The sequence below is a fragment of the Peromyscus eremicus genome, chromosome 2, assembly GCF_949786415.1.
Source record: "Peromyscus eremicus chromosome 2, PerEre_H2_v1, whole genome shotgun sequence".
Classification (NCBI taxonomy): domain Eukaryota; kingdom Metazoa; phylum Chordata; class Mammalia; order Rodentia; family Cricetidae; genus Peromyscus; species Peromyscus eremicus.
In genome coordinates, this window is record NC_081417.1 from 136,271,808 (window position 1) to 136,290,275 (window position 18,468).

Here is an 18,468-nt window from a genome sequence, read left to right on the forward strand (position 1 = left end):
ACTCAAGTCCTCAGCAACAGCTGTACATGCTCTCAATGGCTGAGCCATCTCTCTAGCCTTATTCATTCACTTATTTATTTTTGTGTATGGGTGTGGGTTTGGATGAGCCATAATGCCCATGTGAAGGTCTGAGGATAACTCGTGGGAATCGGCTCTCTCCTTCCACCACACGGATCTCAGGAATTGAACACAGGTCATCAGGACATCTTACCTGCTCAAAACAGAGCAGTAGCAGGAGGGCTGGAGAGATGGCTCAGCAGTTAAGGGCACTGGCTGCTCTTCCAGAGAACCCGGGTTCAATTCCCAACAACCACATGACAGCTCCTACTTGTCTATAATTCTGGTTCCAGGGGATCTGACACTCTTAAGCAGACTTGCAGGCAAAACACAATGTACATGAACTAAAAATCAGTAAATTGAAAAAAAAAATACAGTAGCTGGAGAGAGTCTTTTATTTTTATTCCTCTTCATCCTTCCATTCTTTTCTGTTGTCTTCTTTTAGGCAGACTTTTGCTACGTAACTCACACTGGCCTCAAACTCCTGATAATCCTATCTTGCTTCTTAAATTCTGAGATTATAGGCATGTAGCAACATATCTGGCTGCATTTAATTTTAAAGATCTTTTTAAAGATTTTTTTTTCCCTTCAAGACAAGATTTCTCTGTGTGCTTTGGAGCCTGTCCTGGAACTCACTCTGTAGACCAGTCTGGCCTAAAACTCACAGAGATCCACCCGCCTCTGCCTCCAGAGTGCTGAGATTAAAGGGGTGTGCCACCACCACCTGTCTAGTTTTAAAGATCTTAAAAGAAGAATTTAATTTTCTTTATGTGTATGTGTGTCTGTCTGTGTGTATGCACACATGTGTGTGCAGTTGCCATTGGAGGCCAGAAGAGGGCATCAGATCCCATGGAGTACATCCATATTGGCTGTGGCCATCACATTATCCAAGGTATTTCCTTGTCATCACTATTCACTAACTACTACCAGACCTGGTCTCTTACTGTGCTTGTGAGCTGCTCTACGCACCTTTCTTGATGGAATCATGTGATGCTTGTCTTTGGGCATCTGGATTCTTTCACTTAGCACAGTACCTTCGAGATCTACCCACGTTGTAGCTGAGTGGGAGCTAACTTGCTTTTAAATCCATGGTGTCTGCATGGAGCTGCAGTTCTGTGTTCACCCAGGCATTTGTTGACGGATACCTTTAGCTTCCAACTCCTGGCAACCATGGCTCACTCTGCTAGTGTACATTACTACACAAAAACCAGTTTGAAACTGCTTGTAATTCTGTGGGTCTGTCTGCAAGAGGAGCTGATGGACCATGTAGGCTTGATGGTGTGTGATGTTGCTGTTGAAGACTGGTCCTGTGCAGTTCAATGGACATGCTGGTTATAGCTGGTGTCTCTGTGGTTCCTTTCTCCATCAGTTGGGCTCACAGAGGGACAAGGAAAAGTGTTGGGGGTGTCTGGACCTGGTGGCTTCTGTCTGGGCTGAGGGAGGTAGAGTGACAGAAGTATTTAAAGAAGAAATAGCTTCACAGCCAGGCGTGGTGGACCACACCTTTAGTCCCAGCAATCAGCGGCAGAGGCAAGCGGATCTCTGAGTTCGAGGCCAGACTGGTCTACAGAGTGAGTTCCAGGACAGCCGAGGCTATGCAGAAACCTTGTCTCAAAAAAAAAAAAAAGAGTGCGACCATCTTCCAGCTGCTTCCCGGCAAAGATGAGTCGCTGCTGGTCAGGGGGGATGCCCTCCTTATCCTGGATCTTGGCCTTCACGTTCTCGATGGTGTCACTGGGTTCAACTTCCAGGGTGATGGTCTTGCCGGTCAGGGTCTTCACGAAGATCTGCATGCCACCCCTCAGACGGAGGACCAGGTGCAGGGTGGACTCTTTCTGGATGTTGTAGTCAGAAAGGGTGCGGCCATCTTCCAGCTGCTTCCCAGCAAAGATGAGTCGCTGCTGGTCAGGGGGGATGCCCTCTTTATCCTGGATCTTGGCCTTCACGTTCTCGATGGTGTCACTGGGCTCCACCTCCAGGGTGATGGTCTTGCCGGTCAGGGTCTTCACGGTGGCATGCAGATCTTCGTGAAGACCCTGACCGGCAAGACCATCACCCTGGAGGTGGAGCCCAGTGACACCATCGAGAACGTGAAGGCTAAGATCCAGGATAAGGAGGGCATCCCCCCTGACCAGCAGCGACTCATCTTTGCTGGGAAGCAGCTGGAAGATGGCCGCACTCTTTCTGACTACAACATCCAGAAAGAGTCCACCCTGCACCTGGTCCTCCGTCTGAGGGGTGGCTATTAATTCTTCAGTCTGCATTCCCAGTGGGCAATGATGGCATTACTCTGCACTATAGCCATTTGCCCCAATTTAAGTTTAGAAATTACAAGTTTCAGTAATAGCTGAACCTCTGTTAAAAATGTTAATAAAGGTTTTGTTGCATGGTAAGCATAAAAAAAAAAAAAAAAAAAAAAAAAGGCTTTACTTTACTTTGAGGTGTGGGATTGTCCCCAGCTCACCCCTTCTGCACAGGTCCACCTGGACTCAGGGACAACTTGGGCTGTCCAGGCTGTTGGTTTTAGAGGTGACGGGTATAGGGCTGGGTACAGCAGAGAGAGAAAAGAGAGCCACCGTTGGGTCAGTCCAAGGCTAATGGGGCGGGGGCGGCGGCGGCGGGTGGGGGGGCATCCTGTTTCTCTCCCTCTCACAGGAGGTGGTGACAGCAATTTCTTCAGTTTGGAGAGTCACAGGGTATGGCAGGTGGCCCAGTGCGAATCATGGTGTTGGGGAAGGCTAGCTGCACTGCTGCTCTGAGCTCGGGCCAGCAACAGCCCGCAAAGGCAGAGAAGTGAGAAGCCACTCTCCCGTTCCTTCCCTTTCATCCTCTACCGCTTCCTGCCTCTTCTCTCTGCCGGCCTCAGCCCTCCTCCTCGCTTCTGGTTTTGCGTATGTGCCAGGCTGGAGGCTCAGTGGAGTCAGGTTCTGCCTGACCTTAGGGACCTCCCAGTCAGACAGGAGAGTTGACGTGGAGGCATTAAGCCCACCTTGAATAGCATCAGAGCCATGGAGCTCTTGGGCCAGCTTTTGGGAAGTTAGGGAAGGCTTCCTGGAGGAGGAAGCACAGCCATCAGGTGAGGCTTCTCAGAGCAAAGCTGTTTTCTGGTCTCTCCAGATGAGTGTGAATTTTTGGGATAGGAGGATTTCAAGCTGAGCAACAGCATAGGGCAGGGGCTGGGAGGAGAACACAGTAGAGGGGAGGCATCTCGGGGTTTCTATTGCTGTGATAAAACCCTGTGGTTTATTATTACAACTCTCAGGTCACACTCCATTGCTGAAGGAAGCCAGGGCAGGAATTCAAAAGAGCAGAAATGTGGACAGGAACCGATGCAGAGGCCATGCAGGAACACTGCTTACTGACTTGCTCTGCATGGCCTGCTCAGTCTGCTTTCCTATAGCACTCAGGACCACCAGCCCAGGGGTGACACCACCCACAGTGAGCTGGGCCCTCCCCCATCAGTCACTAACTAATAGTGCACCACAGGATGATCTGACGGGAGCATTTTCTCAGCTGAGGCGCCTTTTTTCCAAGTGACTCTAGTTTGTGTCAAGTTGACATAAAATCAGCAAGTTCGGGGCGGGGGGCAGGGGGAGACAATCTTGGGGGTGTGGGGTGGGGGTGTGGCTGAGCTGTATTGAGGGGTCTGTAAGACTACACTACAGACCTAGAGCTTGATCTGTAACCTCTGTGCCTGTGTGTGTGGCTTGAGAAAGGATCAGGAAGCCTCATGTGGGTGTAAGTGCAGGCAGGCAGGTAGAGCAGACTGTGAAGTGGCTGTTTCATGGACAAGGCACGGAGCCAGCACCCATGGGCCAGGGCGCAGCCACGGTTTTAGAGACATGTGAGCTGAATTAATGCAAATCACAGAGGACCAAACACAGTCATTGCCCACCTTACACCCTCCCTCCCCCCAGGTCACATTCAACACAAAAATCCACAGATGTGAATGCACCTCGGAGGGGCCTGCTAAGGCTAGAAGTGTGCCCAACTCCTGGGTGACTAGACCTTTCTTGGGGAACACAACACACACACATCTACTCACCCCAGAGAGGGAGCCCGTGAGAGACCAGGGCACAGACACCACCAAGGTCCAATTTGATGAACTAATGAGTTTTATTGGGGTTACTTACAGGAATATAGGTGGAGGGTTACTTACAGGAGCAGAAATGACTCTAAGCTGCATCACCAAAGCTCACCCCAGCATGCGTGACAGCTCAGAAAGCTGGGAACCCAGAGTACACTGCACAGCCCGCAAGGCAGCTCAACAGGTTGGAGAGTGTCCTTTCCAGGTAGCTCAGTTGATAGACCACCTCTTCCAGGTTGCTCTGCGGGTCTCTGCTTCTTCCAGGCATTTGGCTAGTCTGTTTCTTTGTAGCTTGGCTTGTCTGAGACTAGCACTCAGCGGTCTTCTTATTGCTTACTCTGGGAGGGAGGAGCCTAGTGAGTCTGGTCAGTTTCAGGGACTTCCTGAAGCTATTTGGAGTTGTTTATCTTCTGGCTTAAGGAGCTCCTCTGCAGGATGAAATGTTTCAGTCTCAGGAGGAAACTTACACAACATGGGGCATTGTTCCTTTGGTCCGGTGGGCTGCAGGGTGTGTGTGTGTGTGTGTGTGTGTGTGTGTGTGTGTGTGTGTGTGTGTGTGTGTGTGTGTGTGTGTGTGTGTGTGTGTGTGTGTGTGTATTGCTAAATCAGGGGACTACCCTTACAGATCATCCCTGTTGATAGCACTGTATCTGGGGAGTCCCAGGCCTGCTCTAAGGAGGAACTGTCCAACCATAGAGCAACCTTCTGTAATGGGGGTTGCTTCTTGTCCCCTAGACTCCGGTGATTGCTAAGGCTGACATACCAAGCTTGGGGCTAAAACTGTGTCACCCCAAGAGTATCTCTTATCTCTTCTAAGATTTTTGGCTGCCAGGGTGGGTTCAGAGAGAAGGGATCTAGGCAGCGTGGGCCCATCACATAGGGTGAACCTCCCATTTGCTGTGGATGATAAAGAGGGCCTTGTGCTAGGTGGAGTGGAGCTTAGATCTCAGGGGGACTTTGGAGTGTGAGTCTAAGGTAGGACAAATGAATAAAGGGGTGAGGGGAGGTCCCTGGAGCTAGCATTCGGTCTGCTCCTGGGTGCTGTGAGTGGGAGAAGGCACTGGCCGTGTGCCAGGTATTGCTCCACAGTGCACCACACGGGTTAATCCATTCAAGCCTTCTCACACCGTGGAAGCGGGACCGTTAGCACCGCACCATATGGGGGAAGGGTATAGGTGCCCGTGCAGTTGGCATGGATCGACAGCAGTAGAGGCCGCTCCCCAACAGATGGACCCCAGTGTCTGCACCACTGCAGAATCTTTGCGTCTGCCTGGATGTCCTTGAGGACAGTGACGGGCCTGTGTCAGCCTTCTGTCCCCGGAGACTGGTGCAGGCCCAGTGCCTGGAAGTTGACCAGGGTCTGAAGGGAAGGAAGAGGAGAGAGGCAGGGACAGGAAAACAGTGATGGGGCAGGGCTTAGGCAGACCCTCCACGGGCATCTGGGGCCTCCTGTCCTGTCCCTGTACCCACCCCCAGCCTGCTGGGATCCCATCTGTACCTGTCACCCATGGGTGCTCCCCGCCTCCTGAAGCTCAGCAGTCCCCTTGTCCAAATCCATTTTTCCACCAGACAAACGAGGGCCAGGCCCGCCTTCCCATTCACTCTGACAGGCTGGCTGTCAGCTGCTGTGGCATCTGCTCTTGTCAGAAAAATTAAGAAGGAAGCAAGAGACGCCACAGCCCCCGGGTTGCCAGCCGGGTGGAGACTCCAGGCTGACTTCTACTGGGAAGGGACTAGGAAGCTGGCCTGGGCCAGCGGGTTCACGGATTCCCCACTGGTTCTCTTCCCTAAGAGGGAAGGGTGGTTAACAGTGTGGTTTCCTGAGCCAACCCCTGGGCTGAGTGTTTGTTTGGGTCTCACTTAACCTCTCTGTGCCTTGATTTTCTAGACTATAAAACAAGGATAAGTATGTATGAATTAAATGAATTATTACTAGCAAAGTGCTTAGAACAAAGTAAGTTCCTGGCATTGAGTGTGATGAGTACTTCCGGCAGTTTACTGAGGTCTCCCTTGCCCTAGGGATTGAAAATGAATGAGAAGCCCTGCCCATGGCTCACACAGAGCCAGAGTGGTAGGGTTACCCCCTGGAGAAGGCTTTCTGCATTCTGCAGACCCCTGCCTGCCCTCGTCCTGTCCCCTCTCCCTGAGAACTCCCAGTGTGCTGAGGGAGGTTGAGGCCTAGTGGGAGACTTGCTGCAGAGGCAGGCGGATCTCTGTGAGTTCCAGGCCAGCCTGGTCTACAGAGTGAGTTCTAGGAAAGGCACAAAAACTACACAGAGAAACCCTGTCTCGAAAAACCAAAAAAAAAAAAAAAAAGAAGAAGAAGAAGAAGAAGAAGAAGAAGAAGAAGAAGAAGAAGAAGATACTTCAGGAAGGAGAGGCCCATGAGGAAGACGGTGGCTGGTGAGGAGGGCCTTCTTGAAGGCTGGGAGAGGCTGGGATTGGCAGGAGGGGGCAGAGAGGTGAAGCACCACCTTGTTTGTTTTGTTTTGTTTGTTTTTCCTGTGAAACAGTCCTGCCTGTCCTAGAACTCGCTCTGAAGACCAGGTTGGCCTCAAACTCACCAAGATCCGCCTGCCTCTGTCTCCGGAGTGCTGGGATTAAAGGCGTGCGTCACCACCGCCCGGCCCACTTTTGTTTTTTAAGGCAGGATCTCACTACCTCACAATCTTGCTGTCTTGGAACTCACTATGTAAATCAGTTCACAGAGACACCTGTCCCTGCTCCCGAGTGGGCCACCATGCCAGGCCTAGACCTTTGTTTGTAAAGCAGGGTGTCCTCACATGGTTCTGGGTGGTCTGGAACTCACTATGTAGCTCTAGTTGGCTTCTAACTTTTCCTTGATTCTTCTGTCTCTGTCTCCTAAGTGCTGGGTTTACAGGGCATGGGCCTTCATGACCAGCTGGTCTCCTTGAAAAATTGTCTAGTTATGTTGCCTAGGTTGGCCTCAACAATCCTGGGTTCAAGTAATGCCTCCTGAGTAGCTGGTACTGCCGATATGCCTGAGCCCTGCAACACCCAGCTTGCCGGTCACACAGAGGCTGAGCACCGCAGGCTCTGTCCAGCAGGGGGCAGCCGCGGTGCGTGGATGTGCTCCCGCTTTGCTGCCTTGCTGCTTAGAGAAGGGCCTAGGTGGTGGGGAGGTCAGACCGGGGTGTCTAGTCACATCTCAGAGTCAGTCCTGCCAGAGACCAAGGACGCCCACAAGAGCAGGGGTCTTTAGTCATTCTCAGTCCTGGGACCGTGTTAAAAACCACGCTGGCAGCGCTAAAATTCTCCGGAGCCTGGGCCCTCCCCAGATCACTGTCAATTAGTCCCTGGGGGTGGGGCCCGTTGCAAAAATCTCCTCTGAAGCCAAGATTTGAGATTGAGCAGGCACATTCCAGGGCCACCTTTTCCCTCCTGAGCTGGAAGTCCTGGGTGGGTGACAGTAGGAGTGAGTGACCATGGCTAATTGGGAGGGTGAGAGGTGAGGTGATGAACAGTACACAAAGGAGGTGTCTGTTCCCACCTTTGGAGGGGAAAGTTCTCAGAGGGGATGGAACATGTGAGTTCTTGAGCATGTGTACATAGGCGTACTTTGAGGGTTCAGGGTGACTACATGTATGCACGCACATTCCTCTAGTCTGTACAGGTGTTACATATGCATGTTGGTACAGGAAAGTTAATAATACCCAGAGCTTCTGAATGACACCTGTGCTCACAGGCATGTATACATGTGGCAAACACACACACACACACACACACACACACACACACACACACACACACACGGGAGCTGTGCTTTTCTCTGGCCATCTCAGGGATGCTGCATGCCCTGTATCCGTGGGTCTTTTCAAGCCTCTGCAGATGTGGAGGCTCTGCTGTTTGAAGGTGTTTCTCTTTCTTCTCCCGTCCAGCATGATAGATATGCCTCCCTAGTACAGCCTCCCCACAGACCATACACAGGCCGGATCTGTGTGGACAGAGTCAAGTGTGGGCTTAGAAAAATCCACAGCCCTCCAGGCACGACTGCTTCAGCCAGCCTCCAGGCGGGCAGCTGCTGGCTCTGTTGGTTGCAACCTCCTCACAGCTGATGCAGCTGGCACCAGACACTGGATACCCACCCACCCAGCTAGGCTCACCCTGTTGGAAAGGGTGAGGGAGGCCCCAAGCTACGCAGATCTGGATGGGGACACAGGACCCCTAGACAGACCAGCTATTGGATGGCTCTGGTCATCACTGTTCTTCCAATGTTTGTTCAATATTTATTTGGCAGAGAGGATAAAGGGGATGTTCGTTAGTGAAAGTGGTGTATGCACTTACTGGACCGAATGGCTGGTCACATGGGCTGAGTGTGACATACGTCTTGGTTTATTGAGTTGCCTTTGAGATCAGAGTTCTGTCATTTAGAGGATGTGGTGATGATCCATCCTCATTGTCACCTTGGTGGGATTTGGAATCACCTAGGAGACACATTTCTTGTTGTGTCTGGGAGGGTGTTCCCTGAGAGGATGACTGAGCAAGGAAGACCCCCCCCCCAATATGGGCAGCATCATCCCACTGGCTGGGGTCCCAGACTGAATAAAGAGGAGAAAGTGGGGCTGGAGAGATGGCTCATCAGTTAAGAAAGCGCACTGCTCTTGTAGAGGACCTGGGTTTGGGTCCTAGCACCCACATGGGACAGCTCACATCTGTAATTCCAGCTCTAGGGGACCCAATGCCCTTTTCTGGCCTCTGAGACCACATGCATACCCCACCCACCCACCACCTAGTCACATAATTATGGAGAAAGTTCTCTGAGCAGTACCCATCTCTTTGCTTCATGAGCGTGAACGTCGTGTGACCAGCCACCCCATGGCCCTGCCGCCATGCTTTCTCCACCACAATGGTATGTGTCCCCTTAAATGATGCAAGACCCTTCTTCCCTTAGGTTGCTTCTGGTGAGGTATTATTTTTATCCCAACAAGGAGAAGTATAACGAATACAGCTTTGCCTCTCATTTAGGATGGAGGCAACTTACACAGCTGTGGATACAGAGAACTTGTCCACGGACGGGACCCTGGGTTGTCTGGGTTGAGAACTGTGGCTCTCTGTAAGAGGAGCAAAACGCCTTTCTGTAAGGCATAAAGCAAACCCCTCCCCTGGACACACGGCTTTGGATGGGACTTCAGAACCAGGCCACAGATGGGGGAGGGTGCACGCTCACCTGTCCACAAGCTGTGAGGCAGGCCAGTTCACAGGAGTGAGGGGGTGGGTGTGCTGAATCTGTGTGATGTATTATTGTCTGATGGTTGTATGTTGTATGGTATGGTGGTATGGGGAAATGTGTCTTGTGAGGGATGTGCGCCGGACTGAGCATGTACCTGGGTGTTGGATGGGGTGGGAATGAGCTTGGGTGGGACATGCTTCTTTTGGAGAGGGAGGAGGTGGGTTTATGTGTGCACTGGGATGATGGGATTACAGTGGAGGTGAGGTGGGTGCTCAGTGTTTTCTGTGGGATGGGATAGCTTGGGTATTCTCTCTGACAAGCCTATCTTGTGACCTCCGTCCAGGTGTTCTATGAAGGTCAGCTCAGCACTGGAGGCCAACCACTGCCTCTTCCTTCAAGCCCTCCATGCCAAGAGACATCACTCCTTTTGACCCCCAAGGCTAGGTTAGCTCTTTCCTATGCCTCAGGCCGCTGGCCCTTGTCACCCAGCTGGGCCAGCCCTCTACCTTTCTTCCCAGGAAGCCTCGCTCAGCACCAACTTCCAGCTTCCACTGAAGTGACGACTAGCGTGTGTCCCCACCACACTGTAGTTCTTTCAGGCGTCTCAGGGAAGCTCCTGGAGGAGCTTGGTACTAACAGTCTGGCTCAACTTCCATGTGACCTGCCTGGGCAGATTCTTAGTGCTGGCTCATGCTGCTGAGCGTGAACAATGGAGAGAGTGAGATGTTCTCTGTCTGATGTCCAGGCTGCTAGCTTGAGTCTCTCTTGATAGATAGAAAGTGGCGCCAGCAAGTGATGCAGCTTGTTGTAGCTGATGCTCATCCTTAGGATTATGTTGGGCGTCCTGGCAGGAAGGGTAAAAACTGCAAGGAAAGTCATGGAGTCCCCCCCACCTTTTTTTTTTTTTTTTGAGACAGGGTTTCTCTGTGTAGCTTTGAAGCCTGTCCTGAAACTCACTCTGTAGACCAGGCTGGCCTCGAACTCACAGAGATCCACCTGGCTCTGCCTCCCCAGTGCTGGGATTAAAGGCATGCACCACCACTGCCCGGCTGATGGAGTCCCTTTTAAAAAGAGCTTTCTTTGCCCCCAGGGTTCACTCTGTAGCTTAGGCTGGCCTTGAACTTGTGATTTTTTTCTTTGCTCAGCCCTTAGAGTGCTGGGATTATAGTCATATACCCATATGCCTGTTTAAGGAGGATCTTTATGGTCTCCAGGTCCTAGGAGAGATGGATCCCAAGCAGAGGGAGGACACTGCCGTCTGTCCTCTGACGGGGACCCCAGGCTAGCAGAGTATACTGATGGGTGATCTTGGGGACTTGGAATGTGGGTGTGGTGCAATGGTTCTTGTTGAACAATGGCCATGATGAGCACAGTCTTCTTACATATTTGGTGTTTGTGTGTGTGTGTGTTTGCATGCACATGCACCCATGTGTGGTACTGGGGATGGACCCCAGGGCCTCACACACACAAGCTGCAGTATCAGCGTTCTCGACCCCTGTGCAGTGGCTGTGTGTGTCGTGGGGAGGTGTATAGTGGGAAGAAGGCAGTGGATAAAGTCGGATGATAAGATAGTCACCCTCTTGATGCCAAGACGGTTGAGAGAGTGACCGTCAACCCTTAGTGGATCCGAGTTGCCAAGTCCTATAGGCTCCACTCATCACGTTCTGGAACTGTAGTGCCCTCACATCCCAAGAGCAGGCACCCTTTGTCCCCTGTCTTGGGGGGAGAGACTAAGGCAAGGACTGTTGTGGAATATTATTTTAGCTAGGCAAAGATGTGTCGCATTTGTTTATGCCGCAGAATATTATTTTAAGTGTGTACAGGTGGGTTACTTTTGTTTATGCTGCATTTGTTTAATTATGTAAAGATGTGTTGCATTTGTTTCACCTTGCCTGCCTAAGGCACCTGATTGGTCTAATTAGGAGCTGAACGGCCAGCAGCGGGGCAGAAGAAAAGATAGGCTGGGCTGGCGGGCAGAGAGAATTAATAGGAGGAGAACACTCTAGAAAGAGAAGAGAAGGAAGGATGAGAGAAGAAGGAGGAGGAGAGAACAAGGGAGACATCCTAGGCCAGAAGCTAGGCAGCTGTCAGTCAGCCAGGCCTAGAGACAGCAAGAAAGAAAAGGTAAAAAGCCCCGAGGCAAAACGTAGATGAAGAGAAACTGGTTAAGTTATGAGAGCTAGCAAGAAAAGAGCTAAGCTAAGGCCAAGCTTTCAAAACTAATAATAAGTCTCTGTGTCATGATTTGGGAGCTGGTTGGTGGCCCAAAAGAAAAAAGCCTGGTACAAGGGACTTGTTCGTGGTTTTATGATGGTGTTTGGATGTACAAGGCCTGACACCTGAGCTTTAGTTCTTAGGCACTGGGTGCTGGCTCGGGGACACTGAGTCCTTGGGAACAGTAAGAAGCTGGGGGACAAGAGTCCTTGGATAACAGAAAGAGCATAATAAGCATTAGCATCATACAAGAGGACTGCTCACCATCAGCAGTGGCTGTCTAGGAGGCGGCAGAGCAGAATGCTAGGTTGAAGTTGGAATGGAAGTTCCTCAAAAACTAAAAAGTGAGCTATCATATGACACAGCTGTACCACTCCTGGGTATATTCCTGAAGCCTCTAAGTCCTGCCTCAAAGAGACACGTCAATGCCAGGAAGGGAAACATACTGTGCTTGTTGTAGAACTTTTCACAATAGCCAAGACCCAGAAGCAGCCTCAGTGTCTGTCAACAGATGAATGAAGAAAGAATATGCCCATGTGCTCATACACACACACACACACACACACACACATTTTCTTTATTGTAAAGAAACTATATAGCAAGCAGGTGTGGTGGTTTGAAAGAAAATGGCCCCCAAAGGGAGTGGCATTATTAGGAGGTGTGGCCTTGTTGGAGTAGGTGTGGTCTTCTTGGAGGAAGTGTGTCACTGTGGAGGTAGCTTTGAGGTCTCATATATGCTTAAGCCACGTCCAATGAGACAGATAATTTTCCTGTTGCCTGCCAGTCAAGATGTAGGACTCTCAGCAACTTTCCCAGCACCATGTCTGTCTGCATACCACCATGTTCCACCATGATGATAATGGATTAAACCTCTGAAAATGTAAGCCACTCCAATGAAATGTTTTTCCTTTATAAAAGTTGCCATGGTCGAGGTGTCTCTTCACGGCAGCAGAAGCCCTAACTAAGACAGCAGGGCAATGGAAGGAACCGGATAGCATCATGTTAAGTGAAACAAGCCAGACTCAGACAGCCATTGCATGTTTTCTCTTGTATGAGGAATCTAGACTTAAATATAAATACAAATCTGTGTATGGCACAAAAGTGGAAGTTCGATTTTAAGCAGGGAGGAAATGGTCTGAAGAGAGAGTGGAGAGGCAAACGAGAAGGTAGCGGGGAAGAAAGAGAGAACATGTTTTTTTCTCATTCGAAGAATCTAGATTTAAATACACACATATGCATGAAAGCAGAAGGGGACTGTGGGAGCGGAAGGGGACATCGAGGTTGGAGGTGAGGGAGAGTCACGGGGTCAATGGCAGTGGAGCTATGACAGATATACATGAACATGTCATAATGAAACCCACTGGTTTGTTTTTGTTTTTGTTTTTTTGATATGGTGCTGGATGCTCATAATTGCAGCACTTGGCAGGTGGTAGGGGGATAAGTTCACAGTCAACCTCAGGTACATAATGAGATTAGGGACATCCTGGGCTAGAGACCTTGTCTCAGCAACAAAAGCCACAGGGACTGGAGAGATGGGTCAAGCTGTTTTTGAGCAACTTCTTTCTTTCTCTTTTTTTTTTTAAATTTTTTTTTAATGCTGAATGCTGTTTATTGAAGGAGGGAAGAGGTCTTAAATACAGGCTTACAGCACAATGGGAGAACCCCGGAGGGCAGAAATTCGCTACAGATGTTTTACAATCTTGCATCTAAGCTGTTAATGCCCATTATGCAGGATACACAGACAAGGAACTTCCCTTAAGCATTCAGGAGGGTGGAACCCAGCAGGGAATTAGCATAGGGAGGATATCAAGATCAAGGTCAGCAAGCAAGGCAACAGTTACCCAAAACGGGGGCCAGGGACCTACAGGTCCCCCTTTTACTAAAAAATGAGCTTCTGACTTAGGTTGCGTGGGACATCAGCAGGTCACCTTAGCTGTCATGGAGACGCCTGCCCAGGCCACACAGGCGCTCTGTCTTAGGTTGATGAGTGCCCCCCAGGAATTACCCGTCTCTGAATACTCATTATCATAAAGGCTCAATCGTGTGTGAGCTGCAGAGTTAACTGCTGCCACAGATCTCAAAGTGGCACTGGGCTTGCAATCTGTATGTTTGACACAGAAAAGACCAACAGAAGTCCTATCCCACCCATAGCCAGTAGGCTAAAGGCAACTGAGCCATTCCCTTCCTTAACAAGCCTTACTGCAAATTGGAGTCCTTGTAAGATGGTATCCCAAAAGCAAATGGAACTTGAGTTTATACATTTATAATTTTCAAAGCCAATCGAAATGTATATAACTATTGAATTAAATTTATCATGCCCAATAGAATGAAAGATTAACTAACTGTGGTAGCTACTTTTGCTGCCAGGGTCTCCACTGTGCTAGCTGTAGTAAGCAATTATGAAATGGTAATCCCAGAAACAGTAGCAGCGGTGTCCGCCACTGCTATAACAGCAACAATGGCAGCAGCAATGTCAAATTCTCTTCTGAAGCATGTGGACATCCACTGGCATGGATACAACTCCAGGAACACGAACCACCAAGGCCCATTTTTCTTGATCCCAGCATGACTTAGGCTGGCAACTCTTCTGGAGAATCCAAAAGCATGGCTATAGTTCCTAGGCTTACATTAATGCTTGCCAAAGCTGGCCATATTGGGCTCTCAATTCCCATTGTTATCAGAAGGGGAGAGTTTTTCATTAAGGCCCAACAGGTCTCTGTCATGTTGGGTTTCAGCAGCAGCCACTGGGCGCACACAGCGCTCAGGAATCCAAAGAGGAACCTCATTGTCCTGCGGAAAGACATAAACAGAACCCTGGGCCTACACCAACACCAGATCTGGTCTCCTCCAAGTGCTAGTAGAAAGATCCTTCCATCGCTCCAGAGGATGATTTGCAACAGGAGACCTCCAGTGCTTATCTGCAGTGGATACTCCAGCAGAATCCACCGATAAAAAATTTAAAATATATAAAACAAGGGAAAGAATAGAATGTGGAGAGCAATGATGAGTCCCCAGTTCCCCCTTTTTTTACTCCAGCAAAATATGTTTGTTTGGCTCCTTTTTAAACAGTTCAAATTTTTCTTTTATTTTTTATTTTTTTCATTTTTTACTTTTTCAAATTAATCAATTTATCCACCTTTCTATTACCAGCTTGATACAGTATGTATTCCCACCTTAATTGTGAAATGTTTCATTGAGGCTTGCTCAGTAATTGAGTAAAACCAAAACTTATTATAAGCCACAGTCGTCCTAGGGTCCCCCATGCTATATATATAGTCTCCATAGTTCTGTGGGAAACTCACTGTTTTAAACTGCATGTGGTATTGAACATGTGTAAACCAGCACTTGGGAGGCAGAGGCAGGAGGATCAGGAGTTCAGGGCCAGCCTCAGCTACATGCAAGCTCGAGGCCAACTTGAGCTACATGAGACACTATCTTAAAACCTAAACCATCATTTTGTATGCTTCCTAAACAGACTAAGAATGCAATAAAAATAAACAACCAAATAGAAGACTTTTGTCACCTGGGTCACACTTCCACTGGACTCAGCTGGAGCTAGGCACTGGTCTTACAGCTGGGTGCTCACTGACGGGCTTGTCAAGGGACACTGGCTTTTGTCCAGTGAAATAGTCCTGGGCTCAGCCTTTCCTTTCTCTGGCATGGAATTGTGGTGTGCCCCCTGCTCAGATTGTGTGGTGGGTGTCTTTGCAGAAGGCAGGCCCCTGTCCTGTCAGGTTTGGTTTTGTTTATTCTGTTCCGATTTATCCCTGCTTCTGACGCCCTTTGTTCTGCTCTGTGGAGGTTCTCAGGGAATGTTCTCTGATCCAGGAGCCTCCGCCTACAGATTGAGGTGTGTTGGAAGTACCACACTGTTTTCTCCTTTCTTTCCCATTTCACTTGGGGTTAGGGAGCCCCCATCCTTTCCTTAGGAGTGTGGATGTAAGATAGGTGGATTTGTCGGGGGGCTTTTGGCCAGAGGCAGTGTGAAGGTGGGAGTGGACAGGTACCCAGGGGGACCACTGGAGGTTCCTGGCAAGGAGGAGTAGATAATGGAGAAACAGTAAGTTGGTGTTCTGGGCTGTCTGATGAGTTCCTGAGTAGGGCCTAATGTCTTTTCCTGCTAACATGCGGCCAGGATACCTGTGTAGATAGATGTGCCCATTAGAGTCATCCTGGCCTATTCTAACCTCCCCAGACCCCCCTGCCCCCGGGGCTTCTGTGAGGATCTCAGCCACAGCCTATCCTGGGTGCTGTGTTCTCAGACTATTGGATTCAATTCTCCTTGATTCTGTCCAATCCAACAGAGTTCGACTGTCTGAGACCTGGAGTGCCAGTGGCTCTGGCCCTCTGGAGCTGGGTAGTTCTAGACTTAGTATTTCTGGGAATTCCAAGTCAGGAAGTCTTGACAGACTGCTGATCTATGAGGCCACATGAGGGGTCCATGTGTAGTGAGGGATACAGGGAGAGACATGGCTTCCAGGCTGATGGGAGATAGTGGACCATGAGGGGCCTGGAGATGACTCTCAGATACCAAAGATTCTGGAAGGACACAGGGATATGGTCATGGAAAAATGAGAGAGGCAGGCTGGGGCTGGGAATGTGGTAAATTTAAGGTGTTTTTTTTTTTTTTTTTTTTTTTTTTTTTTTTTTTTTTTTTTTTTTTTTTGTGTGTGTGTGTGTGTGTGTGTGTGTGTGTGTGTGTGGACATGAAGGTTCACACCTGTGATGGAAGCAGAGGATCAGAAGTGTGAGCTCATCTTTGGTTATGTTGCAAGTTCAATGCCAGCTCAGGATAGTTGAAATCCTGTCTAAGGAGGGGAGGGGTCTGGTATACATAGGGTATGAAAGCAGAAAGAGACTGAGAGGAGGAAGGTCTGAAAGAAGAGGGAGGATGAGGAGCAAGAGAGACAGAGAGAGACAGAGACAGAGAGAGAGACAGAGACAGAGACAGAGAGAGAATATGTGACATGACAATAGGGGGAGGGACTGTTTGTGGGGAGGGGGAGGAGGGAGGGGGACTGTGGGGAGGGGGAGGAGGGAGGGGGACTGTGGGGAGGGGGAGAAGGGAGGGGGACTGTGGGGAGGGGGAGAAGGGAGGGGGACTGTGGGGAGGGGGAGGAGGGAGGGGGACTGTGGGGAGGGGGAGGAGGGAGGGGGACTATGGGGAGGGGGAGAAGGGAGGGGGACTATGGGGAGGGGAAGGAGGGAGGGGGACTGTGGGGAGGGGGAGAAGGGAGGGGGACTGTGGGGAGGGGGAGAAGGGAGGGGGACTGTGGGGAGGGGGAGGAGGGAGGGGGACTATGGGGAGGGGGAGAAGGGAGGGGGACTGTGGGGAGGGGGACTGTTTGTGGGGATGGGGGAGAAGGGAGGGGGACTATGGGGAGGGGGAGGAGGGAGGGGGACTATGGGGAGGGGGAGGAGGGAGGGGGACTATGGGGAGGGGGAGGAGGGAGGGGGACTGTGGGGAGGGGGAGGAGGGAGGGGGACTGTGGGGAGGGGGAGGAGGGATGGGGACTATGGGGAGGGGGAGAAGGGAGGGGGACTATGGGGAGGGGGAGGAGGGAGGGGGACTGTGGGGAGGGGGAGGAGGGAGGGGGACTGTTTGTGGGGATGGGGGAGAAGGGAGGGGGACTATGGGGAGGGGGAGGAGGGAGGGGGACTGTTTGTGGGGCTGGGGGAGAAGGGAGGGGGACTATGGGGAGGGGGAGGAGGGAGGGGGACTGTGGGGAGGGGGAGGAGGGAGGGGGACTGTGGGGAGGGGGAGGAGGGAGGGGGACTGTGGGGAGGGGGAGGAGGGAGGGGGACTGTGGGGAGGGGGAGAAGGGAGGGGGACTATGGGGAGGGGGAGGAGGGAGGGGGACTGTGGGGAGGGGGAGGAGGGAGGGGGACTGTTTGTGGGGATGGGGGAGAAGGGAGGGGGACTATGGGGAGGGGGAGGAGGGAGGGGGACTGTGGGGAGGGGGAGGAGGGAAGGGGACTGTTTGTGGGGATGGGGGAGGAGGGAGGGGGACTGTTTGTGGGGATGGGGGAGGAGGGAGGGGGACTGTTTGTGGGGATGGGGGAGGAGGGAGGGCAGTGAGAAGAGGAGGAAGAGGAAAGCATCATGTTATTATGTGTGGAAGTGTCACGGTGAAACCCATTTCTTCATATGCAAACCAAAAACTCATCACGAGAAGAGTCCAGTGTTCGGCTGTGGTGATGTGGAGTGCCACGGAGACTCCTTTATTTGCAGTTTTTCCAGAACACCTCCGGTAGGTTTGAGGGTGTGTTGGCAAGTGTGCAAACGCTTTCCTCTGGAACAAAGGCTTTTTTTTTTTTTTTTTTTTTTTTGGTTTGTTCTAACCAATTTCTTTGGTGTAAATGTCCATCTCAAGCTATGAGCAGATTGCAGAGCTGTGGGGAGGGGCTGGCAGTAACCCTCCTAACCTGACACAGGCTGGTTATCACACAGATCAAAGGGAGGCCAGCTGATATGCTCTCTGTCTCTCTGTCTCTGTCTCTCTCTCTCTCCCCCTTTCTCCCTCTCCCTCTCTCCCTCTCTTCCTCTCCCTATGTATTCCTGACCAGCCTGAAACTCACAGAGATCCACCTGCCTCTGTCTTCTGAGTGCTGGCATTAAAGGTGTGTGCCATGTCCAGCCCAGCTTTCTTTTTTAGACACAGCTAGTGGGTGACGGCGCTCCTCTCCAGAGTCCCTCCATCTTCTCATCCTCTAGAGTGGGCACCAAGGCCAGATATGTTCCAGAAGGACAAACCAGACTGAAGAAGCCTCTTGAAAGCCTTGTCCTGTTTCTTGAAGGGACCTTGAAAACAGGCTCTTGGGAGAAAGTGGGTGTCAGGAGAGGGTGCTCATGTGATCGGGCTTTAGAGCTGAGGATGGGAGGAGAGCATGCTGGGATGAGAGGCTGATGAGCTGATGA

General features: G+C 50.8%; 2 protein-coding genes across 2 annotated transcripts; one reads left to right on the forward strand and one right to left on the reverse strand.

The window, feature by feature from the left end:
• Positions 1-1,685: 1,685 nt before the first annotated feature.
• On the reverse strand, positions 1,686-2,072 carry LOC131904036 (polyubiquitin; the record flags this gene model as incomplete). The annotated part of the gene is made up of 1 exon (XM_059254949.1): positions 1,686-2,072. A coding segment is annotated over one exon (387 nt), but the record flags the coding sequence as incomplete, so codon positions are not given.
• On the forward strand, positions 2,070-2,450 carry LOC131904037 (ubiquitin). Its single transcript, XM_059254950.1, has one exon. It carries the CDS (start codon positions 2,073-2,075, stop codon positions 2,304-2,306), a length of 234 nt encoding a protein of 77 aa, XP_059110933.1. The 5' UTR covers positions 2,070-2,072; the 3' UTR covers positions 2,307-2,450.
• Positions 2,451-18,468: the final 16,018 nt, after the last annotated feature.